The sequence below is a fragment of the Heteronotia binoei genome, chromosome 8 (genome assembly GCF_032191835.1).
Source record: "Heteronotia binoei isolate CCM8104 ecotype False Entrance Well chromosome 8, APGP_CSIRO_Hbin_v1, whole genome shotgun sequence".
Taxonomy (NCBI): Eukaryota; Metazoa; Chordata; class Lepidosauria; order Squamata; family Gekkonidae; genus Heteronotia; species Heteronotia binoei.
The window spans coordinates 102,060,000-102,086,632 of record NC_083230.1 but is presented as its reverse complement, the minus strand read 5'-3'; the positions used below and the strand labels follow the sequence as shown (position 1 = coordinate 102,086,632).

The 26,633-nt window shown below is 44.3% G+C and overlaps 1 protein-coding gene across 1 annotated transcript; it reads right to left on the bottom strand.

Annotated features, from left to right (window-relative positions):
• CCDC77 (coiled-coil domain containing 77) lies at positions 1–21,969 on the bottom strand. Its single transcript, XM_060245763.1, has 13 exons — positions 21,568–21,969; positions 19,754–19,808; positions 18,246–18,462; positions 15,892–16,034; positions 13,077–13,173; positions 11,779–11,851; positions 11,463–11,557; positions 9,455–9,603; positions 8,190–8,348; positions 8,085–8,107; positions 3,179–3,342; positions 2,922–3,074; positions 1–1,686 (listed from the first exon to the last, which is right to left on the bottom strand). The coding sequence occupies exons 2-13, from the start codon at positions 19,789–19,791 to the stop codon at positions 1,540–1,542; spliced, it is 1,458 nt and encodes a 485-aa protein (XP_060101746.1). The 5' UTR covers positions 19,792–19,808; positions 21,568–21,969; the 3' UTR covers positions 1–1,539.
• Between the last annotated feature and the right edge of the window lie 4,664 nt (positions 21,970–26,633).

The window sequence follows — 26,633 nt, the reverse complement described above, 5'->3', positions numbered from 1 at the left end:
TTTTAACAAGGCATACAACTCCAATTTTAATGTTATAAAACCCAGATGTGAAATTAACAATAGCAGAAGACAAAACAAAAACTTCTCTAAAAAGCAGTTAACCCTGTAAAATCTTTGCATTCATTAAAAAGTAGCTTGAGAAAGAAGATAAGAGAATCTAATTCTGTTGGGTGCTTAGTAATTTTTTTTGTCATTACAGAGCAGTTGCAGCCAGTCAGGGAAAGGTTACCCCTTTGTTAGCGACAGAAACAAAGAGGGTAGTTATACTGTTGAACATAACTCAGCACAAAGGGTGCAGGTTAGTATTTTCATGCTAGAAGCACTCTAGTTTAGCTTCCTGGATTACCTAACAGATAAACATTGTTGCATAGGAAGCTACTTATTCTAAAAGAAAAGAACTTCTGGGGGAACTGTTGTGAGTTTCATAAATGGAAAACACCCCTTTATAGAAAAACACTAGTAGATCATCTCATTTGACAATGGCACATGCCTCTGGTAGTCATGCTCAAAGCAGTAACAGTTTTCTAGTGTGTTCCTTCATGAGTGATGCCTAAGTCCTATATGACCTTTAATGTGCTGCCTTTTCCTACATCATTCTGTTTCCCATGGAGAAGTTAATGCATCAGTTTGAAAGACCAGAGATTGTCTGCAGTGGAGATGTCATTAATGGTTGTAGCAATGGCCTAGTGGTAGAATCAGTGCAAAACAGGAAGGGGCAATGCTAATATTACATCAGGGGACAGTTGCTTGCTCTCTCTGACAACATTCTGTAATAAAAATATTACTCCTGTTAGGATCTGAATGCGAACTGTGGCAAGAAGCAACATTATGCAACTCCATTCTTTCACTAAAACTGCAATACCATGTCTACATCCTCTGGAATAAAGCCCAATTCAACACCACAGGGCTTACCCCCCCCCCTCAGAAAAAAAGTGTCCACAGTTCTGTAATGGAGGCAAAGAGCATTCAGAGCTACCGTCCTATGTACTTACGTGAAAGCAAAACACGCTTAGATCTACAGTTTTCTTTCCTAGTAAAATGGTTTGATCTGGGCTCTAGTTCTTGAGAGCTCAAATAAGCAGTGAATTGGAGAGACTGATCTCTGATTCATAAAACATGATATTAGGATGGATGGATCCTAACAGCACAGGAGCCCCTCTCTTCCAGAGTCATTCCTGGGGAAGGACTCACAATAACTGGCTTCCTCTCTGAAGCTAACAAGCATACAAATAGCTTCTCAGAGATCCCTTCGCTGTGTGCCATTTTCAGCAGATTAAAAAAACTCCCTAAAGACTATGAGGATGGTTGGAACAACGTCAATTACCAGTTACTGTGGTTCAGTCTTTGTATTTTTTTTTAAGTTAAAGATTATTTCCTTTCCAAGTCTCACATAAGCTTGTATGGACTCCTTCAGTCGCGGAGCATATAGCTACACCCTAGAACCACAGCAAGGTAGGTAGTTTTCGCCGCAAAGATACGAGTTTCTGCTTTTTCCACAGGAATGCTGAAAGGGCACCTGGCTCCACTGGTGCACCTTCCTCAACAGACACGTAGCTCATTTTCCAGGCTGTAGATTTTTGACTTCAAGTTTTTCAGTTCCCCTTGAATTTTCTGAGTCTTTCGGTTCCCTTGGCGAACTTCGTGCAGAATTGCAAGGTCTTGGTCCGGACCAACAGTCATTGTCACCTGGAAGGAAAGACAAATGGAGATATCAGCAAAAAGATTGTTCTGTTGGGTGAGTTCCAAAAGAGGCATCGGAAAAACAATTTTGAAGAAAGACTGGAGGCAATGATTTATTTTTTAAAACACTGTAAATTGTGTGTTGACATTCTGACAAGCAACAAAGGCATCAGTTAGAGCTGTTCTGACATTCCACACCCCTTCTGAGTCCACTGCTTTGGTACCACTGAATCAATGGGCTCAGAAGGGTGCAACTTTGCTTAAGATGGGTCCCCAAATGTAAAGCTCAAAATGTAAAGATCTGCTGCTGCCACAGCTAGTTGGGCATTGTGAAACTGGTGGCCCCTTCCTCTTGCTTCCTCCCTCTGTCTTGCTGTTGGGGAGGTGGGGGAAGGCAGTCAGGGCAAGAATAGGAGCCAGTTTGGTGTAGTGGTTAAGTGTGCGGACTCTTATCTGGGAGGACCGGGTTTGATTCCCCACTCTTTTACTTACACCTGCTGCATAGAAAGCAACCGCAGCAGTATTCAAAACAAGCCTTTTGTATAAAAGCATATTACTGCATGACAATTTTTTAAAAAACAAGACTTTTTCTAGGATTATATGAAGGAAGGAATACACAAGGTTGTTGAATTTCATCTTCTAGCGCTCAGTCTTCAGTCCACAGCAACTAGGGTTATACCTGCCTTGGGTTATTTGTATTGGCTTTATGTAATAAAAATGAAACATTACAGTTCTCAACTGGTACTCAACAAATAATCTCTCTTTTCCACCTGCCTTACAGCAACTTAAAAAAATGCTATTTCAATAATCAAAATTGTAAATAACACCCGTTGCCTTTCAAGGAATCTCTTTTTAATAGTACTTACCTGTTTCTCACCAATTTTAAAGGAAGCAGGAGTATCCAGACTACAGTTAATATAATGCTGCAGATAAAAGCTGAACTAAAGTTTAATACTTGAATGCTCCACACAGTGCTTTGTGTTAGGAGACAGAGACAAGCAAAGCCCAAGAGAGGGGTATATTCAGGTGTAGAATTTACATTCATATTGCAGTCAAAACTACCTTTACTGAGTGGAGACTCAAATTGATTATGATTTCCATTTATTTATTATTTTATTATATTTATAGACCTATGGACAGGACTTCTGGAAAGGAACTGAAATTTGGAGCACAAAGTATTCTGGGTAATCCCCCAGTATATCACATTCCAATTGTTCCTCCTAGATGTAAACCAGCATTACCTTGAACAGCTGCTTTTCCACATCCCTCAGCCTTTGCTGAAGTAGCCTGATGTCATTCCTAAAGCCTTCCACCTCCATGCCACGCCTCTTTTCCAAAGCCTCGTAGCGCTTGGTCATCAGCTGCAGCCGCTTCCCCATCTTCTCTGAGCGCTCCTACGGAAATGAAAGTGAACAGGAGAACTGTAAGTGGGGAGCGCCACAGACAGAGGTCACAGCATCCTTCAACGGCTGTTAAAAAAGCAGGCTATCAGCAGTACCTTGAAGAGCTCTCGGCCTATGTCTCCTTCCTCCCGAATCTTCGCCAGCTCTTCTTCTAGGGCAACACACTGCTCTCGATACATGTTGGCTAATCGCTCCTCCTGCATCAATTGGCCTTGCAGTGCCTGGAGCTGAGATTTAAAAAGCCAAGGGTTATCAGACACTGTCCATATGCACAGCTCCCTTTCCGACAGGCAATGTCTAAGGCAATGGGGCCATCTTGAAAACACATTGCCTGCATCATGACTAGAACAGGTGCTAGTGTGGTACATCCTGATGTGCATCATATAACTTAAGCGCTGCTGCCTTGTGCAATATTTCAGAACACTGTGCTAGATACAACCTACTTACATTTTTCATGAACATAAAATGGACTTTGTACAGACAGCTACCATGGGCACAGGATCACCAAAGTGAACCGTATTCAGTGTATTCTGCACTGAACATGCAACAAAGTCCAAGACGGACAACTGGTTACACCAGTTATAACAATGCAGCTGGGCTCTAGTGGATTACAGCACTCACGAGTCCAACAACTAGTCTTGGCTAGAAAGCTTGCAGCTCACCCCTGCAAGAAAAAAAAAGTGGAGACTAATTGCTTTTCTTTTTTGTCATCAAACAGTAACTGACTTACGGTGACCCTTCAGGGTTTTCAAAGCAAGAGAGGAAGTTTGCTGTTTCCTGCCTCTGCATCAGGCATGTGGGGCCCCGGGCCCCAACTTACTGCCAAGCCCCACCCCAACTTTTCATCCAGCTCAGGCCCCACAACTTCCCATTTTTTATTTTTCATGCCTCCATTTCCACACCCACCTGCCTAAGAAAACCCCTTTTGTTGTTTGCTGTAGCAGCCAAGTCAGCATGTCCCATAAGAAGCCGCCACCCACCAACGGTGTCTTTGCTGCCTCACCCTTGTCCGCCGCCATCCCGGCTCGCTGCAGCTGTGCCACTCGTTCACCACCTCGCCCTTCCAACGTCAGAGTCACGGAACATTATGTAAAAATTAAGGGGCTGACTAGAGGACAAGCCATTGTTCAGTAATGCCTCCAACTGTTCGCCTAGCCTAAGCTGCTGTTGGAAGGTGGCTGAGGGTACCTCAGAGAGATGGGGAAGGCTGCAGCCCCCTGGCCTCCTTCTCTTGCTCAATAAACTCAGCAGCCAGCTCCATTTACCTTCCCGCCTCAACCTTTTTCCCATTGGCAAGATCCTCTCAAACAGGAACAAACATTTCAGCCACTCATTTGCCCATACAAATGCCATTCTGGCATCTCTGACTCCACCCAACATCAATGCGGATGTGAGCAGTAGAGAGGTCTTGCCTTGTAAGTAATGCCTGAGGAATCATGTGGAAAAACATAAGTTTATTCAGAATACTGTTTTGAGTCCAGTGGCACCTTCAAGACCAACAGAGGAGTGAGCAGTAAATTAGCTAGCCTGCCTTGCTTTCCCTGCGCTGCCTCCGCCGCTCTGCTTCTTCGGATCTCCTCTGAAGCCTGACTCTGGACTTCCCTGCACTCTGCAAAACTGCCACAGAAGCAAAAGCACAGCATGTCCCCTTAGACAGAAAGGAGGAGGAAGAAACCCTCAGAATTATGGGTGGTTAGTTAACTGTAATTAAATTAAAAAGGCTGCTTTAAATTAAATTAGCCAGTGCTCCCTGAGAAATTTAAATGTCCCCTGACTTAAAAATTCCTGGCTATGGGCCTGCTCTGCGTAGTGACCCTGGACTTCTTTGGTGGTCTCCCATCCAAACACTGACCCTACTTAGCTTCCGAGATCTGATGAGATCAGGCTAGCCTGGGCTATCCAGGTCAGGGACACCTTACTACTGGCCTCCCTATATCACCGGGTACACGTGTTTGCCTTTTTGCATCCTGCTTTTCTTCCCCTTCTACCACTGCTAAAGAGGAATTGCTCTGTAATGAGGTGACGTGAGGTGGACTGCTAGAGGTGGCAGCTTTTGGAGTGGCAACCTCCCATCCCTCTACTGCCAGCCTATCAGCCACCTACTAGCCTCCCCCCGCCCCAAGCTAAAGCAAATAGTTGTCCCTCCCTGGCCTCTTTAGAGATAGTACACCAAACTGAGTATTCTTCCTTGCAAGAGTATGGCCAACGTTTCTGACCACCTCTTGGCTGGGGCAACCAAAATGATAGGCAAACTATTTGCATGGAGAAGCAATCTCATGAGCACTCAGGAGAAACCCGATAGGTGGGGCTTTTTTTGTAATCCTCCTGGAGCTTATAGTAGGCCCTATACTAAGAGACCTCTAAGCTCTTGGAAGATTGGCTACATCAGGGGAGTGTGGCGTAATATGCAAAGGAGTTCCTGTTACAAAAAAAGCCCTGCTGATAGGGACTGTGGTGATGTTTTTAAGGACAGCTGGGGCAATGAAGTTGCTCTCTTCCAGGGCAGCAAAGGCCAACGGGGTGGAGGCGGCTGCTCCTGGTGCTATATCTGGCAGTGAAAGCTTTTGTGCTGCTGCTGGCTGAAGCTACCACCACCATTTCAAACCAGAACACATTTATTTCTACAGAGGTCCACCTTGGGAAATGTGCTTAGAAATGACTTTTCTTCCCCTTCTACCACTGCTAAAGAGGAATTGCTCTGTAATGAGGTGACGTGAGGTGGACTTCTAGAGGTTCCCAATATACAGGTTACCTTATGGACTGAATTTGCCTAAATAAACCCAACAAAAATTGCTTTCTAACCTGTTCCTTGATGCATCCAGCAATGAGAATTTCATCGCATCGCATCCCTTGCCAACCTGTTCCAATACTCATTTGCTCCAAGTTGCAATCTAGCCTACTGGTTTTTAGTTGTAGTTTGAACCCACTTTCTTCCAGGCAGACAAACAGCTGACTCCTCCCTCCACTGTACTTTAATAAGTAGTACTATACTTCAAAAAGATTATGATAAATTACATAGCAATCAACAATAGACTACCTGATGGTCCTGACAGACTACCTGATGATCTTGACAGGCTGGCAAACTGGGCTAAAACAAATAAAATGAGTTTTAATGAGGATAAATGTAAAGTTCTGCATTTAGGTAGGAAAAATCCTATGCATAATTATAGGATGAGGGAGACTTGTTTTGGCAGTACTATGTGCCAAAAAGATCTAGGGGTCTTAGTGGACCATACACTGAACATGAGTCAGCAGTGTGATGTGGTAGCTAAAAAGGTAAATGTGATTTTGGGCTGTAGCAACAGAAGTATTGTGTCCAGATCCCATGAAGTGACGATATTACTTTACTCAGCTCTGGTTAAACCTCACCAAGAGTATTGTGTTCAGTTTGGGGCACCACAATTTAAGAAAGATATAGACAAGCTAGAATGTGTCCAGGAGAAGGCAATGAACATCGTGAGGGGTCTGAAGTCCTATGAGGAAAGGCTGAAAGAAATAAGTATGTTTACCCTGGAAGGAGGTGACTGAGAGGTGATATAGCCGTCTTCAAGTACTTGAAGGGCTGTCATATAGAGGATGGTGCACAATTGTTTTCCGTTGACCCAGAAGATCAGACCAGAAACAAAGGGTTGAAATTAAATCAGAAGAGTTTCCAGCTCAATATTAGGAAGCACTTCCTGACAGTTAGAACAGGCTTCCTCAGGAGGTGGTGGGCTCTCCTTCCTTGGAGGTTTTTAAACAGAGGCTAGATGGCTGTCTGACAGCAATGCTGATTCTGTGAATTAGACAGATCATAAGGAGGGCAGGAAGGGTTGCATCACAGCTTGGTTCTTGTGACTCTTTCTTACACGCTCAGGGAAATGCTGATTGCCACTTTGGGGCCAGGTAACAATTTTTCTGTAGGCCAGTTTTGCCAGGGATCCTGGAGAGATTTTTTTTTTTGGCCATCTTCTGGGTGTGCAATATGGGTCACTGGGGGTGCGTGTGGGGGGCAGGGAAGAATTTGTCATTTCCTGCATTGTGCAGGAGGGTTGGACAAGATGACCCTGGAGGTCTCTTCCAGCTCTCTACCTTAAGAAGCCTCTCTTTCCATATGTGCACATGACCTTCTAAATCAACATTGAGTCCTGTTACGTGCCCCACTGCAACTTGATTATTGGTGTGTCATGTATGTGCTGTCAAGTCACAACCAACTTATGGTAACCCTCAACAAAGCACTTTTTAGGCAAGTTAGAAGCAGAGGCGGTATGCCATTGCCTTCCTCTTCAGAGTCATCCATGGCAGTTCCCATCCAAGTACTAACCCCGCTTAGCTTCCGAGATCTGATAATGCTGCCTTCCCTTCCCTCCTATTGGTATGCTAAAGGTAAAGAGTTAAAGGTAGTCCCCTGTACAAGCTTTGGGTCATTACTGACCCATGGGGTGAAGTCACATCAGGACGTTTTCTTGGCAGACTTTTACAGGGTGGTTTGCTATTGCATTCCCTAGTCATCTACACTTTACCCCCCAGCAAGCTGGGTACTCATTTTACCGACCTTGGAAGGATGGAAGGCCGAGTCAACCTTGAGTCAGCTACCTGAACCCAGCTTTCGCCAGGATTGAACTCAGGTCGTGAGCAGAGCTTGGACTGCAGTACTGCTGCTTACCACTCTGTGCCAAAGTGCTCCCTATTGGTATGTTAGGACACTGCAACTTGTATCTTGACTTGCATGATAAAAGAAAAGTAGGCAGGGTTCATAGGGTCCTCACCCAGGTATTGACCAAACCCAGACTTCTAACATTTCAGCAAAGGGCACTATGAACCTTATTGTCCTCCAGCCTTTCCTGAGAAATGGAAATGCAATAGTGCCCTGTTTCAAGCCCTTCAAAACGGGCAGCTGCTATTACCTTAATGTCTGCAACTGCACTATGTGCTTTGCGGACTTCATGCTCTTCCTGGGGGGCGTGCTTGGTCTTGCCTGTCTTCTCTGCAGAGCTTTGCAACTTTTGGCTGAAGCTCTGCTGACGGGGACTGCTCTCCCACTCCTCTTGACTGCTCTCCTCCTGCCACTCCTGACTGCTGTCTCGGGGGCTGCGGCCACGGTCCTGGATTCTGTTACTATCCCACCGAACCCGGCTTCGTTTTGGCCCAGCCTTCCTTTTGTCCAGCCTCCTCAACAAACAGTCCTTCTCCGCCATCCAAGACTTCTCATTCGTCCGTGCTTCAAATTTCAAGTTGAGAAAATCTCGGGTGCTCTCGTACAGCAAGCTTTGAGCTTTGTTGTATCTGAAATGTGGGAAAGAAAGAATGATGGCTGCTTCATTCCTCAGTTCTTGCATTCCTTACGCATCATCTTTATAAGACTAGAGCTGCATAGGTCATGGTCTAAAGGAGGAAGATGTATCCTGTTCCACACAGATCTTCTTGAAGGGTACGTCTGCACTGAAACAGGAACGACAGGGGGCCACCCTGGGGGATCTTAAGAAAGGAAGCTGCTGTAGTGAATTAAGCCTCTGGTCCATCTAGTCCAGCATTGCCTATTCTGTCTGGGAGTAATTATCCATGGTTACTAGGAAGAGGTCCTTTCAAATTTGGAAACAGAGATCCTCTGATTGGAGATACCAGGGATCGAACCTTGGACTTTATACTTGTGAAGTGTGTGCAAAGCGTGTGCTCCCACTGAGAGATGATTGCTCCCCCAAATGATGACCTCCTGAAGGAATGGCTTGCAAAGCTGGCTGTGCCTGAGCAGGAGTTTGAACCCGAGACCATTAGATTAAAAGTCTACAGACTACCTGGGTGATTGACATAGCATTATATCTCTGAGTCTGTGGATTCAGAATGTAGACTGCTAATGGTGTCTAATATGATAGGGGTGCATGTCTTCCCTTTCCATTGTATCTGATGAAGGAAGCTTTAAAGCGCTCTGGACTCTTGCTCTTCTTCTGAAAAACACCATGGCTACACCCCAGGAATGATCTCCCTTGCCATGTTGCTCCTGTCCAATGTTCCCTCTAAGCTGCAGAGTCTTGTGAGACAAAATTCTACTTTGTGAGCTACTGGCATTAAAGTTGTGAGCTGCTGCATAAATTAGTGTGCTCTGGGGCCATTTTTCCTGAGCTAAGACAAAAATGTGTGAGCTGGAGGCTAAAAATCTGTGAGCTAGCTCACGCTAACTCAGCCTAGAGGGAACACTGCTCCTGTCTCCAGAAAAGACAAGATTCCCTCATGTCTCCTCTTATTTCCCTCCAAGGCATTCATCACCAGTGAGAGCCACAGACATCACCATAAGCATATTTGACCAGCTCACCCCTCCAATACGGTATCGTTTATTTTCATATTCTGCCTCTCTGGGTGTGTCATGAGAAACAAACAAAAATTCTCGCACCCACTTTTCAGTAAGGTCTTTGATCTTGTCCTGATCCCTCTGATGCTGAACTTGAGCTTCTTCTATGCGGATTCGCCGGTCTTCTAGCAATGCCTCAAGCTGCTCTTTGGCAAGCCGAGCTTGCTCTTCCAATTGAGCTTGAAGGGCTTCCACCTGGATCAGCACAGAAAACAGGCAGAGAATCAACAGTCACATCAGGGCTGCTTCCCTTACAGAATAACAGTCGTACTTTTTTTGCAGGATTCCCGATTCTCTCATAGCTTGGTGGGCTAACAACACAGTATCTGGCCAACTGTAGTCATTTGAGACAAATGCAGTTAAGAGATGCACATAAAATATGGTTGGAATTCCCTGTGCCCTCTTCTCTTGGAAGAATTTCTGCTTCTCTGCTATGTGTACTTTTTGATCTATTTTCAGCCTTCTTATGCAGCATGAAGAGTTACTCTGTGAAATTTGAAAATGTTCTACATTTTCAATAATAGGAAGTTGTCCAGTAAAAAAGCTGGTCATCCTTACATGCCTGGAATCAATACAGAAGCAATTCCGAACACCAGGGTGGGGTGGGGGAGCCTAAATTGTTATCAGGTTAGTCAAGTTCCTCTGAGAGAGGCAATTACATTCAAAACTGCTTCAGTCACTGAGGTCATTTTCAGAGAAAGTATTTCTATCAATGAATTCTCTGTTGACAGGTTTTTGAACTAATGCAATGATCATACTGAACTGGTCATACGACAAGCTGGCCATTTGACCGGATGACGAGCTTATAATTTGAATGGGTAGGTAATGGGTCATATGAATACCCCAGATACTCTGGGGTTTTTTGGGGGGGGGGGGAGGAGTTCTTGGATTTTGCCACAATGACCCCTTCTAAGTAAACAGGATAGTCTGAAACCAACAACAACAGGCCAATTCTTCTCCAGACTTTCTGGTTTCTCCCTTTTTTTTGTTGCTGCGGGCTACGAAGTGGAGGGCTGAGCAGGGAAAGCACAAATCACAGCTGAATTCCGTGCTGGCAGATGAAAAGAAAGCAAGTAGAAGCAGGGTAGCCACTTACACATTTACCGGCTAATTTCAAGACGCCTGAGGCAAGAACTCAAGAACAAAAGCCTCGCCAGCCATACAGGTTCCAGAAGGGGGTCCTTGCTTTGGTTGCAGCAGCCAAAACAAAGGGAGCATTGTGGGCTTCAAAAGACTAACAAATTTATAGGAACGTAAGTTTTTGAAAGCCAGAGCTCTGCTTTGACAGATGCACAAAGTGTTACGTTCAGTTGGCACCAAGTTGATGCCTCCATACATCTATGAAGGAGCCACAAAATCCCTGCTATATAGTGTTGCCTTGCTGGCTGATAGCACCAGAAAAACACAAAGGACCCATTCAGCATCTTGCACAACTCAATGAAAGGGATGGGTTAATAATATGTTTATTATTTATAATGTGCCTGGGCTAGACTTCTGGCACATCTGAGATACTCCTAGTTGGACAGGGCGGGTCTTAATCAAAGCTCACTGCTCTTTCTTGCCAATGTGGTGTTGTAACTGGAGTGTCAGACTTGGATCTGGGAGACTCAGGTTTGATTCCCCACTTCACCGCAGAAGCTCACCGAGTGACCTTGAGCCAGTCACATACTAGCTGACTAACCTACCTTACAGGATTGTTGTGAGGAAAAAGTGGAGGAGAATAACATTGGCTGACTTGGGTCCCCAATGGGGAGAAAGGTAGGATATAAATGAAGTAAAATAAAGAAGAATTTCTCCCCCTTTCCTGTGTGTTGATATCTTCCAAAAAGAAGCCAGTGCCAAAGTACACATCGTTGTCCCAGGTATTAGCTTTTTTGCATTTCAGCTTCATCGATTTCAGTGTCCACAAAAGGCTAACTGAATCACCCACCACCACTGGCAAAGTGGACCACCCACCTCCAAAGGCACTGAGAAAGAACTCCATTCTGAGGCCCTGCAAGTAACGGCAGAATTCCAAGTACAAGTCAACCCGAGGCCACGTGGTATGCCACTACCTGTAATAAGAGCGTCTGGTTGTCCCTCTGGCATCTCTCTGCGCTTTCTGATTTCCCTCCTTTTGCTGTCGGCTTTGAGGCAGAGCTTTTAATACCTAAAGCAGAAGTTTCCATTGATTAAAAAAAAAGATGACCACATTCAAGTAAATTAAATTGAGACAGTGTTTCTATTAAGGAGCAGTGGTCAAGAGGAAAAAGAAAGTGTGGTTCTGCTGAGGGATTTCCACTGGAGGGGACATCCTGAGATCCTTCCTACACATCCCCAGAATATCCTGCTGCTTAGCAGCTCTCCTTTGCAAGATATGTGTTCTGCTACCTGTTTTTAGAGTGCTGTTCCCATTCCGTTCATATGAATCTCTGCTCTTGGTTAGCCTTTGAGGAATAGTGACCTAAAATAATCAAAAACATTCTAGTTAACTCACTCCTTGTTGCTTGGTCTTTGGACACACTAGAGATAAATACCCTGAGAGAGAAAAGGCATCAGCAGGACAATCTGGTGGCTTACCTTCTTCTGCCGCTGTTACTTTAACAGCCCAGAGAGACTGTTCTTGTAAAGAGGAACACCCATGTAAGTAGACTGTTGCACAGGTTTCAACCAGCTGTCTCACCCAGAATCATCAGATAGCTGTGGGTTCAGCAGGGGGCCAAGGCTGGATCTCAGAACAAGGCTCCTGCTTTCCCCCTTAAACCAGGCAGAGACACTTGGCACAACAAGTCACAAGCCTGTTCCTATGTTCATATCAAGACACAGGGACATTTGTAATGTGTCTTAATAGGGCATTCAGTGCATGCAGCTAGACACAGAGGCACATCTTAAAAACTACTGAGAATTGAAAGAGCTGGGTATGTTTAGCCTGGAGAAGAGACAACTGAGAGGCGATGTGATCACCACCTTCAAGTGCTTGAAGAGCTGTCATATAGAGGATGGCACCCTCTTAAACCAGAGCTTTGCATTTTTATAGGAAAGGCTACTTGGCTACTGTTTCCCCTTGGTCTTTTAAACCCAAGAGACTCAGAATTGCAGCTTTTACAGAATACATGCAATTCTCATCCTGGTTGCTTATCCACGCTGGATCTGTGCAACCTTGAAACTACTCATGCAGAAGTAGCCAGGTCAATTTGTTTAGGATCCAGAGATTAGATAGAAAGTCTGCTGGTTACAGTATCCTTCCCCGCTCTGTATATTTACTGTACAGTAGACTGCAAATAAGGAGACCAAAACAAAGATCGCTGAAGATAGTCCACTGAAATATTTGCAGAAGCAGCATTCAGAAGCCCTTTTGAAAACATTGCTTAGAGCCAGACAAACCAGTCCTCTGATAAACGGATCTACATATACAAAACATACCCCATGGCAGCTTTGGCATAACCTCCCCAAGGAGGTCCAGTGGGCATCTCTATTCAATGGTTTCTAGAACTAAGTCAATGATGTCTTGTTCTTTAGCTTTTTTGCTGCTTGATTTTTTGGCTTTTGTTTCAGGATTTGGGAACTCAGCTACACTTATTTTAATGTTTTGTAAACCAGAGGCGACACATCTCAAAGACAGAACATTTAGCAACTACTACTACTACTAAAAAAAAAAAAACTGCAGATGAACAGGATTTTTTTTTTACCTTGTGAGGTGGTTCTTTGTGAAAATAAGTGATCTCGCCATTATCTGTCCCCATCAAAGCCAAAAGATGTTGAATCTTCTTCCTGTCCTCAAGCTCCCTGGAATCCATTGAAAGAAAGATTATTCATTTCTGTTCCCAAATATATCAAGTAAGTATAAGATGTACCCTTTTTAAAAATCCCCAGTATTCAAAGCCAAGTTAACCTGGAAGAAAACTGAGTCAGATTTCCTGCCTGTGTATAAAGGGGAAATTTATTTCCCTGTAGTATCTGAGCAGTTCACTATAGATATATATATATAGGTCAGGAAACACTATATATATGTATAGGCCAGGAAACAAACTCATTTTTAATATAATCTCCCTCTGCTTCCACAGATTGTCTCTGTCACCTCTCTAAAAGCTGCATCTATTCCACACTCAAAATGCTTGCTCCTCCATAGGAGGCAATATAACAGCGCAATCCTAAACAGTTACACCCTTCTAAACTTATCCAATGAATTTAAAAGGGTGTGTATGTACTCAGGATTGCTCTCTAAGTGACCCAATACAAAGCCAAAGTGCATCCTCTAATATATGTTAGAGGAAGTTGTTACAACTCAAGAACAACAGTGAACAATCTGGATAGCTTCCAATATTTTTTTTCATTCATATCCCACTTTTCTTTCCAATGTGGAGTCAAAACAGTTAGCATCATTCACTTCCCCTCTAGTCTATCCTCACAACAACCCTGTGAGGTATGTCAGGCTGAGTAGGTGTGACTGGCCTAAGGTCATTCAGCAAGCTTACATGGTAGAGTGGGGATTTCAATCTGGGTCTGCCAGATCCCAGTTTGGTACTAACCACTATACCATGTTAGCTTTTACAGATACACATCTTGCCAGTGGGGTCACATGTATCTTTAGAATGTGTTAACGTGAACTGATCTCTGAGCTAAGTCACAAATGCAGCAGAAAAGGTCTGGATTTTCTCCTTCTGAACACATCTCAGGGCTGAAAATGATGGACACTTAATCATTCTGATTATATGCATTTTAATAAGCCAGTGACTTGGGACAGTGAATAGTATTGATGGGGTAAGAAAAGCATAGGGAAGGTTATGAATGATTGATTAAATTGTACTAAAGAAACTAATGCAGGGTTCTGCATAAAGGCTTAACAGTTTGCAAACAAGGATAGTTAGAGAATTCATAACCTGGAGAGAGGTGGTATAAAAAGTTTTAAGAACATAAGAGAAGCCACGTCAGATCAGGCCAATGGCCTATCCAGTCCAACACTCTGTGTCACACAGTGGCCAACAAAACCCAAGTGCCATCAGGAGGTCCATCAGTGGGGCCAGGACACTAGAAGCCCTCTCAGTGTTGCCCCGAAAAGCTCCAAGAATAGAACATCACTGCCCCAGACAGAGAGTTCCATCAATATGCTGTGGCTAATAGCCATTCATGGACCTCTGCGCCATATGTTTATCCAAATAAATAAAAATAAATGAAATTGAGTTAAAAAGCAGGAAATCATAATCCAAAAAGGGGAGCTGTATTTAGAAGGTTGTAACTCTTTTTTAAAGGATCATATTGTTAATCTTGAATCTATTTTTTCTACTTTGGCAGGATGTAGGCAACAAGAATTACACTCAAAGCATTTTTAGCATAACAGACTGAAACTTTTGCATGAGCTCCTTGATGTTTTCTTAAAGAAGGTATCAATGGTAACCAAGCTGAAAGATCCCAGATAGTACAGCATCACACAGAACATTTACAGTCCTCCACAAATCCCTTTCCTGGCTCAATTTCTCTAAAGAAATGCACAGGATGCAGGAAAAGGAAGAAACCCATCTTTGTACAGGCTTTGCCTCAAATGGAATCAGCATGAGGAAATCACATCTGGTACATTTTCCTCCCACCCTGTCTCCAAACAGTTCAGGCTGGCTTACATGGCTCTGCCTCCCTCATTTTTATCTTCCCAACAGTTCTGTGAAGCAGGTTGGGCTGAGAGGGAGTACTTGGCCCAAGGTCAGCCAGCTATTGCAGTGTGAGGTAAGGTGGAATGTTGCTGCCTCCTGCAAAAGCCAGATGAGAAGGACAGGCAGAGAAAAGGGAATACTGCTATTTCCCCCCCTGGGAATGCTAGCTTGGAGTGAAAGGGGACTGTACAACCACAGCTCCATTTCTCCAACTCCAGGCTCACTGTCGTGCCGTTGCTGCTCCTTTAACTGTAGGCATAAAGGCTGTGCATGCTCCCGGCTTCATTCCAAACCCCCACAAGGCTGGGCCATCTTAAGCACACCCTCATTGCCCTGGAACAAAACTGCCACACTGCCTCATGGGAAGTCAAACAGAAGTTGCATCTCCATTGCTTGGGCCACAGAGCAAGCTGCTCTCTTTGCAACTTGACTACTTGCGCAGTTTTACCTTCCCGGAGGGTTGCGGTCAGCCTGCACCAGAGACTCCTCTTTCACCTGCACCTCCTTCTCTCACCCTGGATGGGACTTCTTGCTGTCTCCAAAGCCCAAGGCAAAACCCTGCTCTTCCTATATGTGCCATTCCTAGATGTTCCAGATTCAACAAACCCAAACAGCTGTGTTCAATGATGCTACAAAGAGTATACAATGTACAAAGAAATATATTCAACAAATGCATACAATACTTTGTATATTGGCACAATCCTTGTTATAGAAATTCTTTTTGTAATAAAGTCCTTCCTAGAGGTTCAACAAGACCATCTATCTGCTAGTGCCCAACAGCACATGTGCACATCCAGATGGGAGGGAGGTTTTCCCGTCGACTTGTGCATCTCTTGCTCTCCCCATCCAGATGACCAACCTGATTTTCAGCCGGTCGTTCTCAGCGTAAAGGCGCAGCACATGTTCCCTTTCCTGGAAGAGGTAAACTTGCATGTCGCTCAAAGCCTTCTGTAGCTCAGCAATTTCTTCCTCCCGCTGACGCATTTCCCATTGCAATTTGTGCTAGATGGGGAAAAATGGAAGCAACTGTATCAGAGGAAAGGCAGAGACACTTGCCATGGGAGAGGACCCTGGCCTAGCTCAAATAAATAGCAACTTGCAAGAAGATGGCTTCTCTCAAGGCCAAGTGCTATCAGCCAGCACTGGCTTTGCCTTGATTGTTGGAGGATTTGATCAAACCCATATGGCAAATTTCTTGAAAATATCACTCATTTTTATTTGAAAATATCACTCTTGGAATACTTTTACAGGCCTCATACTGATGGTGGAAATCCTTTTAACTGTGAACTATGCAAACTTAAGAAAGTCTTTTGCTTCTACTCTGTGTTTTTTTGTTAGCAGCCCTGAGTTCGTTTGGAATGGGTGGGATATAAATGGAAAGTAAATAAATAAATAAATATTTTTTCCCTGAGGGAACACAGCAGAAAAGAGTTCTGGAACCTCTTCGTGGAAACAAAATGCTCAAAAAAGTGTTTAAAAGTTCATGAGTGTCACCCATGTGTTTCTTCTTCATTTCCCTCTTGAGAGTTCCAGCACCTCTTTATCCAGAAAAAAAGACCTGCTTCTACCCATACTGTCCAATCCACCAGCTAAGATCTGCCCACCAAGCCCTGCTTTCTGTGCCTCCAATTGCAGAGGTGAGGTGGGTAGCAATCACAGACAGGATGGCACCTCACCTTTGGAAAGGTCTCCCCCTTGAGGCTTACTTGGTGCCTACCTTACTGCCTTTTAGGTACTGGGCCAAGATTTTTTTTTTTTACAAAGTCTTCTAGCTAAGGGGGTCCATCTTTTCCAGGTATTTTATGAAGAGCTGGTTTTATACCCTGCTTTTCTTTACCTTAAGGAGTCTCAAAGTGGCTTACAATCTCCTTCCCTTCCTCTCCCCAGAACAGACACATGACTGGGGCTGAGAGTTCAGAGAGAACTTTGACTGGCCAAAGGTCACCCAGATGGCTTCCTGCGAAGGAGTGGGGAATCAAACCTGATTCTCCAGATTCGAGGCTGTTGCTCTTAATCACTACACCATACTAGCTCTCAGATTCTAGCCGGAGAATATTTAAATGAGTATCTTTAAGATGCCTAATCCTTGTTTTATACTTTGCTAAGCACCTGCCTTGGTTTTGTCACATTGCTAAGTTATGTTGTTTTTATAAACTTATGGTATTGTTTTTACCTCTAAGCAGTATAGAACAGGTCTCTTGAGAAGATGCATATAAATCCACTAAACATGCGAATAGGTATGCCTCTCCAATACCACTTCCTTCCAAAGCTCCCCTGTATCTTTACAGTAGCTCTCCTTGTAGCATCCTGGATCAAAAACTCTGGGCACTGCAATGCCTTCCTGCTTGCCTCCTCATTCTCCATATCAGTGCATAGAAGAAGGGTCATAACTTAGCCACAGAACCTGCTATGCCTGAAGAAGGTCCAGTCCCTGGGATCTCCAAGACAGCAAGGCTGAGCAGGACCAAGACCCTGGGAAGCAGCAGCCAGCCAAGTGTAGAAGATGGAATTAGATGGACCAGTGGTTTGAGCAGATTCATATCTGGGAGTTAACCCCACTGAATAGGCTTTAGTACAGGGGTGGCCAAACTGTGGCTCGGGAGCCACATGTGGCTCTTCCACACATATTGTGCATCTCTTGAATCCCCCACTGCCCCATTGGCCAACTTGGAGAAAGCATTTCTCTCTTTAAATCAGTTCTCCATGCCAAGCCAGCAGGCAGTCTGGAGAATGCATTTAAAGTTAAAGTTGCTTCCTTTCCACGCCACCCCCACATCTATTTGCATTCCTTCCTTTGCTTCCTTTCTTGCAGCTCTCAAACATCTGATGTTTATTCTATGCGGCTCTTACATTAAGCAAGTTTGGCCGCCCCTGCTTAGTAGAATTCAGAGTGGACCTGCTTAGGATTCCTCTGTAAGACACTGCATGTACCAAGTACAGATAGAGAGAGACAAACATTAAACTAGTGTTCAAAAATACAAAACCAAGTATATAAAGGCTTCCTTTAGTGCTCAACAAGTGAGTTTGTGGTTGTTGGAACAATTTAACTGTAGTATTCGCCAACATATTTTTCCAGGATCCAAAATATAAAATTCCACCAGCAAGAAGATAAACGCAAAGCAATCTGGCAATTCTAAATGCTCATTCATCACATTAATGCTCTCTGTCAGCCATTGAGAACTTGTTCCTTTGGCTGGATATTAATCTGTTTACCTGCTCATCATATGTTGCTTTGTATTTCTCCAGCCTTTTAACCAGCTCTTCATGTTCTTCATCAAACTGGGCAATCTTCTTTCGGTAATACTCCAGCAGTTCCCGGGAGGGGCGGAGGTAGGCCAAGCGCTCATTGATTGAAGGAAGAGGCGTAGAGTTGTTCTGGTCAGGAGTTGAGGAACTGGCACGTTTGGGAGTGCCTCGACATGTAGCAGACCTGAGCAGCATGGGCGAATGCAACAAAAATAACAAAGCCATTTCTAAAAGGACAAATGCCAAGCCCCTCAACCCTTTCTTAAGAGAAAAAAGAATTTAAAAATGGGAACTGCATAGTTTTACAAAGTATGCTCCTACTTTCAACAAATGTGAACCATATCTGGCACTCTAAACATTCAGTCTACCCTAGGTTCTCAAAATGCAGAACAGGAATTCACAGGAATGACCCAAAAGAAAGATGCGAACAGGAGTAGGGTAGATCTTGAGGCAGTACTTTGCCCCCCCCCCCCCCTTCTAGCCATGGTGGTTTGAAAGCCTCCAGGGAAAGGATCTTCATTGATCCATCCATCTTGGAATTGTAGGGAGTTTACCCTCCCCACCCCCCACTGCTTCTCCATCACAACCTGACTTGGGAAAAAGGGAGCTCAGGAAGAGATACTGCTTCAGTCTGATTCTTCTCCTGGTATGACTTCAGGAGGGGGTCAGAGATATCTTTTTCTGTTCCAATGGCATAATTAGATTAATGCCCCAGTCTGAAAAGTTTTACATGTAGAATTCAAATGTGAGTACACTAATATATGCTCTTGAATATACAGAGAAGTATTTGACAGCTGTATATTTTATGCTGTGGTAACCTCACAGTTAGATTATTGCAACACACTCCACATAGTTCTGCCCTTGAGGACAATTACAAGGCATTAGACAGAAGCCCTCTATGTATATTTTCTTTGGATTTCAGCTCACTGTACCTTCAACAATTCAGTCAGTAATACCTGCGTGTGCACACACACACATTCTTACACACCATGTACTTAAAAGCTTAAAAACCTGTTGGCTTTGTGTCTACATTGTCAATGGACTTGGAAGAGAGCAATTCTGTTTAGGATTGCATTGCAAGCCACTTTGAGCTTTGCAGGATACAACTAGCAGTTTGTAGTCTGCCTGGAAAACTGGTATGGATTCTGGTATAACATGTTCCTGTATTTATCTTGATTGCCCACATTGAACAAGACAATCAACTTTCTCCAAGAGGGGAAAGATGGTACCAAAGAAAAAGCCGTAGTGAGCTATATAAAGCACAGCAGCTAAGAAGAGATGCCAGGGAGAAGATTCTTGGACCAGGAGAAGTAATGATATGAGGTGATGCAGGTAGCTGTCTCAACTAGCAGCAAAGGATGCAGATTTCAAAGAATATAATCTGCTTGGCCCAGGGCACACATACCAGCCCAGAAGTGCCATGAAGAAGGAACTAGTGGAGCCATATGAAGGTGTCTGCCTGTTTTCTGACTTACTTTTTGGAAGCAAGGGGTGTTCTTGGAGAAGAAGCCATGGTATTCACTCTGCCACCTGTGTCAGTGTGGGGAAAAATCCTTTTTAGTGTCAGGAAAATACAACCAAGTAACCAGCAAAACAAATGTGTTAACTATTCTCTAGAAGCAATTTTTACTTATAGGTTTGAATCCAGTGCACCTTAGAGACCAACAAGGTTTTTTTTTGGGGGGGGGGGGGTGATAAACTTTTGAGAGTCAGCAAAACAAATGTGGTAACAATTCTCCAATAATTAATTTGATTCCAGCAGCACCTTTTTCTTTGGTACCATCTTTCCCCTCTTGGAGAAAGATTATTATCTTGTTTTATGTGGGCAATGGAACAGTAAAGATAACATGTTATACCGGAATCTGTACCTGTTTTCTAGGCAGAGAAAGAGACAGTTTGGTGCAGTGGTTAAGAGTGGCGATTCTGATCTGCAGAACAGGGTTTGATTCCCCACTCCTTGGGTTACTCACAGTTCTCTCAAGAGCAGTTTTCAACAGAGCTCTCTCAACCCCACCTACCTCACAGGACGTCTGTTGTGAGAGGAATGGAAGGAGATTGGAAGCCGCTCTGAGACTCCAAAAAAAGGACAGGGTATAAATCAAATCTCTTCTTAGAGACCAACAAGATTTTGGGATATAAGCTTTTCAGACTCAAAGCTTGTTTCATCACAGAATTTTTTTCCTCCTTGTTCCGTTTTACCAAAGGATGCCTGTATCTGAAGAAGTGTGTGTGCACACAATAGTTTATATCTTGAGTACAACTTTGTTGATCATAAAGGTGCCACTGATCTCAAACTTTGTTATGTACACTTTCTAAATAAAACACTTTCCAAAGCAAACGCTTGTGCTCTTCTATACCCTACATCTTGGTACGTAGATCAAGAGTTTGGGGAAGACACTTTCTACCACCTTCTTCTTTACCTGAACGATCAAAGTCCTATAAAACATCCTGCCTAATGCCCACATTATCTTTTATTCTGCAACTTAGAATCATAGGGTTGGAAGGGACCCCCCAGGGTCATCTAGTCCAACCCTCAGCACAATGCAGGAACTTCACAAATACCTCCTCCTAAGTTCACAGAATCAGCACTGCTATCAGATGGCCATCTAGTCTCTGTTTAAAAGCCTCCAAGGAACTTATTCCTAGTAGCTAAGTATTTTGAGAACTTTCCTATAGTGAACCAGATCAAGAGTTCAGTTGGACCAGTAACTCTCAACAGATTCAAGTGAAGACTGTCTAAAATCTGCTTTAAAAAAAAAAAAGTTTTCTCAGGTCAAATTCTTAACCTGCATTCTTGTTCCCACTAGAATCTTCCAGGCAGGGCAGTTCATCCTTCACCAGCTATCTTCTGCAGAAGTAGAAACAGCACTCCCCGCTACCCAGACATCTACAAACACAGAACTATGCATATGAATATCTACAGGTTACTTACTGGCAGTGTTCCCTCTAAGTTGAGTTAGCATGAGCTAGCTCACAGATTTTTAACCTCCAGCTCACACCTTTTTGTCTTAGCTCAGGAAGGATGTCCCCAGAGCACACTAACTGATGCAGTAGCTCACAACTTTAAAGCCAATAGCTCTCAAACTAGAGTTTTTGCTCACAGGACTCTGCAGCTGACAGGGAACATAGCTTACTGGCCATGGTAAACGCGCTGTATCTTTACATATATGTAAGTATCTAGTGAATTTTTCACTATTTAGAACAGCATGTAGGCTTTAAACGTTAAAACACACACACACACACTAGTGACTCCAGCCTTTACAACTGATGAACTTTCTCGTGTACCTACCTGTTTCTCACACCCCACTGCGCAAACGGCTTTTACGTGGGCCCAGCGGTGGTCAACAGGCACAAGCGAAATGAGAAAAGCTAGAGGCACGAAATGTTGTTAACCGCCAGGCCCACGGTCAGCCCCCTATGCCGTCAAAATCCGTGGGGCAGTTGGGTGCAAAATCACACACTTGAGCACCTGCCACTCCAACTCATTTCAACTATGCAGTTTTGCCATTTAAACTGTAAAAGCGTTTAAGGAGGGACTTCTTTCCTTTCCCTAGACAAAGAGCCGCCTCTACCCCACTCAGAGCCAGCCGTCTGCGGCACTAGTCCGCTTCTCGTCAGCCGCTCTCCGCCGTCTCGTTCGCGCTCCTGCGGTCCACAAGGTGTCAACGGAAAACCCGAAAATCAAACAAAAGGATGACCCGCCGCTGTGCAAGTTGTCCAATCGTAAGGGGCGTGATAAACCGGGTCAGATCCTTTTTGTCCAATCACCGCTCTCTATACATCCAGCTCGGCCTTGAAAAGTTCGTTTGTAGGGCCCATTGGGAAATGAAGTCCAACCGTACAGAGATGTGGGAGGAATAAACTTTCGGAAGCGCGTGGGGTCATTCCACAACTGCGAAAGTTTTCCTAAACGCAGTAGGACAACGAAGAAGTCGTTGTTTTATTATTGCATATTTGATGTACTCCCCCCTAGACCCCCATGGGGGAATGGGCGGGATATAATAATAATAATAATAAATCGATGGAGCCAAGTGAAGTTGTCTGGTATATTAAATGCCCTTTATTTTTTTTAAATAATCTTTCTTATGTTGCTTGGCATGTCAAGCTCCTGCTTAACTACATAAAGCAAAGGCACTCTCGTGATACTTCCCCAAGCCAAAATTCGAGTAGTCCAGTTGTACCTTAAAGGTCAGCAGATTTTTCCCTGGTTGTAGATGAGCAAACTAATGCATTCCTCCCCCCCACCCCACCCGCAAAGAAATGCTTTTCAAAGAGAACAATCCTTAGAAACATATATTAAAACAAGACAACATCTTGGTTATCAAAAGCAGTGCTATCTGTTCTATAGGACTTTTAATGCTTTTCAGTCTTTATTGTGTATTCCAAATTTTAGTTTTACAGATAGGACCTATGAAGTCCTTGCAAAAAACAACAACAAAAACTAAAACCACAAGCCGCACAATATTTTTATATTAACGATACTACCTACAACTTTTTGGATTTTCCAGAACTCTTAATACGGCTGATTGTTAAAATTGGGAAGAAAATACATTCTTCAGGCCATGATATGAAAGCTTTTTTTTGTCTGTAAGGACCAGGAACCCAGATCCCTAATTTCCTTGTTCTCCCAATAAGGTAAGTTGACCCTCCAGAAGGGGAGCCACTTAAACAAACAGGATTTAAAGAGGACTGTATATTTAAACAAAAAACACCTATCATGAAGGTAGAATGCCAGCAGGGGGTGGGGGCTTTCCAGTGTTTTGCACTGAGTGTCACATGTATGACTATCTCCCCACAGGAGAGAAGTCTTGGGTGTGTGCTCGATGCAAGGAGCTCCTGGTCCTCAGGGAACGAGTTCGTACCCTTGAGGCCAAGGTGACTGCCCTGAAGAAGCAGAGATGGTCAGTTAGGCACACAGGGAAGACTCTCGGGGGCGTATTAGATGAGCCCTGCTCTGAACGTGGCAGCCCTGTTGCTGCCAGGGAGCGTGAGGGTCGAAAGGGAACAGGGCACCGTGCTGAGGATAAGGGGAATATGCCCTCAGAACAGACCTCTTCTTCAGTTGGTGAGCGGGAATCCTTTCGTGCCAAGGAACCATCCCTGGGCAGGGAGAGCGGGGGGGGGGGGGGGTCTTGGTAGTTGGTGATTCGATCCTTAGGCAAGTAGACAGCTGGGTGGCAAAACTGCATACTGACCGTATGGTGACTTGCCTGCCTGGTGCGAAGGTACATTACGCATGTAGCAGATAGGCTGATAGACAGTGCTGGGGAGGAACCAGTGGTCGTGGTGCATGTTGGCACCAACGATGTGGGGAAATGCAGTCGTGAGGTCCTGGAGGAAAAATTTAGGCTGCTAGGCAGGAGACTTAAGGGCAGGATCTCCAATGTTGCCTTCTAAGAAGTGCTACCTGTTCCACATGCAGGGCAGGAGAGACAGGCACAAATTAGAAGTCTCAATGTGTGGATGAGACGATGGTGTAAGGAGGAAGAGTTTAAGTTTGTTAGGCACTGGGATGCTTTATGGAACAGCGGGAGCTGTACAAAAGAGACGGTCTCCACTTGTCCCCAGATGGAACCAGGCTGCTGGCGCTTAAAATCAAAAAGGTGGCAGAGCAGTTTTTAAACTAAATCTTGGGGGAAAGCCGACAGGAGATGAAATGTCTCTGGTTCGGGAGGGCTCATCTCAAAGAGATGAAGGGTTAGCTGTTACTTTTCTACCGGATAATGGATCAGAGTTGTCCACTGTGATGGTGACAAACAGTATGGACGGTCTGCCAATGTCTCGAGGCGGCAGGAGGAAGGTTGCAGGCCTAGCTTGCCTGGGAAATTATAGATGTTTGTATGCAAATGCTAGAAGTGTTCGAAGTAAAACTGGTGAATTGGAATGTTTAGGGTTGGGAGAAAACATAGACATTGTGGGAATTTCAGAAACTTGGTGGAATGAGGAGAATCAGTGGAACACAGTGATTCCTGGATATAAGTTATATTGAAAGGATAGGGAGGGAAGGGTTGGAGGTGGGGGGTGGCTCTGTATGTCAGAGAGAATATACGGTCCAGTAAGACTGAGGTCAGAGAATTAGATTCCCTTCTAGAAATGCTTTGGGTTGAAACAGAGGGCCCAAAAGGAAATTTAACTATGGGAGTTTGTTATCACCCACCAAATCAAAAGATAGAGGACGATTATAATATGATGGAAGGATTAAAGATAGTGGCTAAACGTAAAAACTGTGTCGTAATAGGTGATTTTAACTCCCTGCAGATTGACTGGGTCAATATGTGTTCTGGTTGAGAGAAAGAGATTTAGTTTCTTGATGCTCTCAATGACTGTGCTATGGAGCAGATGGTCTCTGAACCTACCAGGGATGGGGCGAGCCTGGATTTGGTCCTAAGTAATGCCCAAGACTTGGTGAGAGATGTAAAAGTGATGGCACCGCTTGGGAGCAGTGACCATAACATTATTGATTTCACCATTTGTATAAATAGGGAGTTGCCCCAAAAGACCGGCACAACCACGTTTTAACTTTAAAAGGGGTAAATTCTCTGAGATGAGGAGGCATGTGAAGAGGAAACTGAAAGGAAAGGTAAATATGATAAAAACCCTTGGGGAAGCTTGGAGGCTATTTAAAACTACAATCCTAGAAGCTCAGATAAAATATATACCACAAGTTAGGAAAGGCATAAACAGGTATAAGAAAAGGCCTGCATGGTTAACAAACAAAGTGATGGAAACTGTATAAGGTAAGAAGGACTCCTTTAAGCAGTGGAAAACCAGTCCAAGTGATATTAATAAAAGGGAACACAGGCTGTGGCAAATCAAATGCAAGACTGTGATCAGGCAGGCAAAAATGGACTATGAGGAGCATATTGCAAAAAACATAAAGACCAACAATAAAAAATTTCTTCAAATATATTAGAAGCAGGAAACCAGCCAGGGAGGCAGTGGGGCCCTTGGATGACCAAGGGGTCAAAGGATTACTGAAGGAGGATAGGGAAATGGCTGAGAAGCTGAATGCATTTTTTGCCTCCGTCTTCACTGTGGAAGACGAGAAGTGTTTGCCTGCTCCAAAACCACTTATATTGGAAGGGGTGTTGAAAGACCTGAGTCAGATTGAGGTGACAAGGGAGGAGGTCCTACAACTGATAGACGAATTAAAAACTAATAAGTCACCAGGTCCGGATGGCATACATCCAAGCGTTCTGAAAGAACTCAAAGTTGAACTTGTGGATCTTCTGACAAAAATATGTAATCTTTCATCGAAATCTGCCTCCGTTCCTGAGGACTGGAAGGTAGCAAATGTCACCCCCATCTTTAAAAAGGGTTCCAGAGGAGATCCAGGAAATTACAGGCCAGTCAGTCTGACTTCAATACCGGGAAAGTTGGTAGAAACCATTATCAAGGACAGAATGAGTAGGCACATTGATGAACACGGGTTATTGAGGAAGACTCAGCATGCGTTCTGTAAGGGAAGATCTTGCCTCACTAACCTGTTACATTTTTTTGAGGGGGTGAACAAACATGTGGACAAAGGAGACCCAATAGATGTTGTTTACCTTGACTTCCAGAAAGCTTTTGATAAAGTTCCTCATCAAAGGCTCCTTAGAAAGCTCGGGAGTCATGGGGCGTTTTCGCACAGACCTTAATCAGTAGCGACACCCCTCTTCACCGCGCAGGATCGGCGCGGATTTCGCACTAATTGCTGCGGAGCACCCGGAAGAGCCGGAAAGTCCCACGGCTTTTGCGGCGCAAACGGAAACCGCCAAAACCCAGTTTCCATTTGCGCCGCAAAAGCTGCGGGACTTTCCGGCTCTTCCGGGTGCTCCGCGGCAATTAGTGCGAAATCCGCGCTGATCCTGCGCGGTGAAGAGGGGCGTCGCTACTGATTAAGGTCTGTGCGAAAACGCCCATGGAGTAAAAGGACAGGTCCTCTTGTGGATCAAAAACTGGCTGATTATTAGGAAGCAGAGAGTGAGTATAAATGGGCAGTCTTCACAGTGGAGGACGGTAAACAGTGGGGTGCCGCAGGGCTCAGTACTGGGTCCCATGCTCTTTAACTTGTTCATAAATGATCTGGAGTTGGGAGTGAAGTGGCCAAGTTTGCAGATGACACTAACTTGTTCAGGGTGGTGAGAACCAGAGAGGATTGTGAGGCACTCCAAAGGGATCTGTTGAGGCTGGGTGAGTGGGCGTCAACGTGGCAGATGTGGTTCAATGTGGCCAAGTGCAAAGTAATGCACATTGGGGCCAAGAATCCCAGCTACAAATACAAGTTGATGGGGTGTGAACTGGCAGAGAGTGACCAAGAGAGAGATCTTGGGGTCGTGGTAGATAACTCACTGAAAATGTCAAGACAGTGTG

Excerpts from the sequence above, each read along its gene's own strand:
- CCDC77 (XM_060245763.1), bottom strand. The coding sequence starts at position 19,791 with ATGGCTTCTTCTCCAAGAACACCCCTTGCTTCCAAAAA. Across the intron at positions 8,349-9,454 it reads ATCAAAGACCTTACTGAAAA|ATACAACAAAGCTCAAAGCT; the intron begins GTGGGTGCGAGA and ends CCCACATTTCAG. Across the intron at positions 1,687-2,921 it reads TGGAAAAGCAGCTGTTCAAG|GTGACAATGACTGTTGGTCC; the intron begins GTAATGCTGGTT and ends CTTTCCTTCCAG.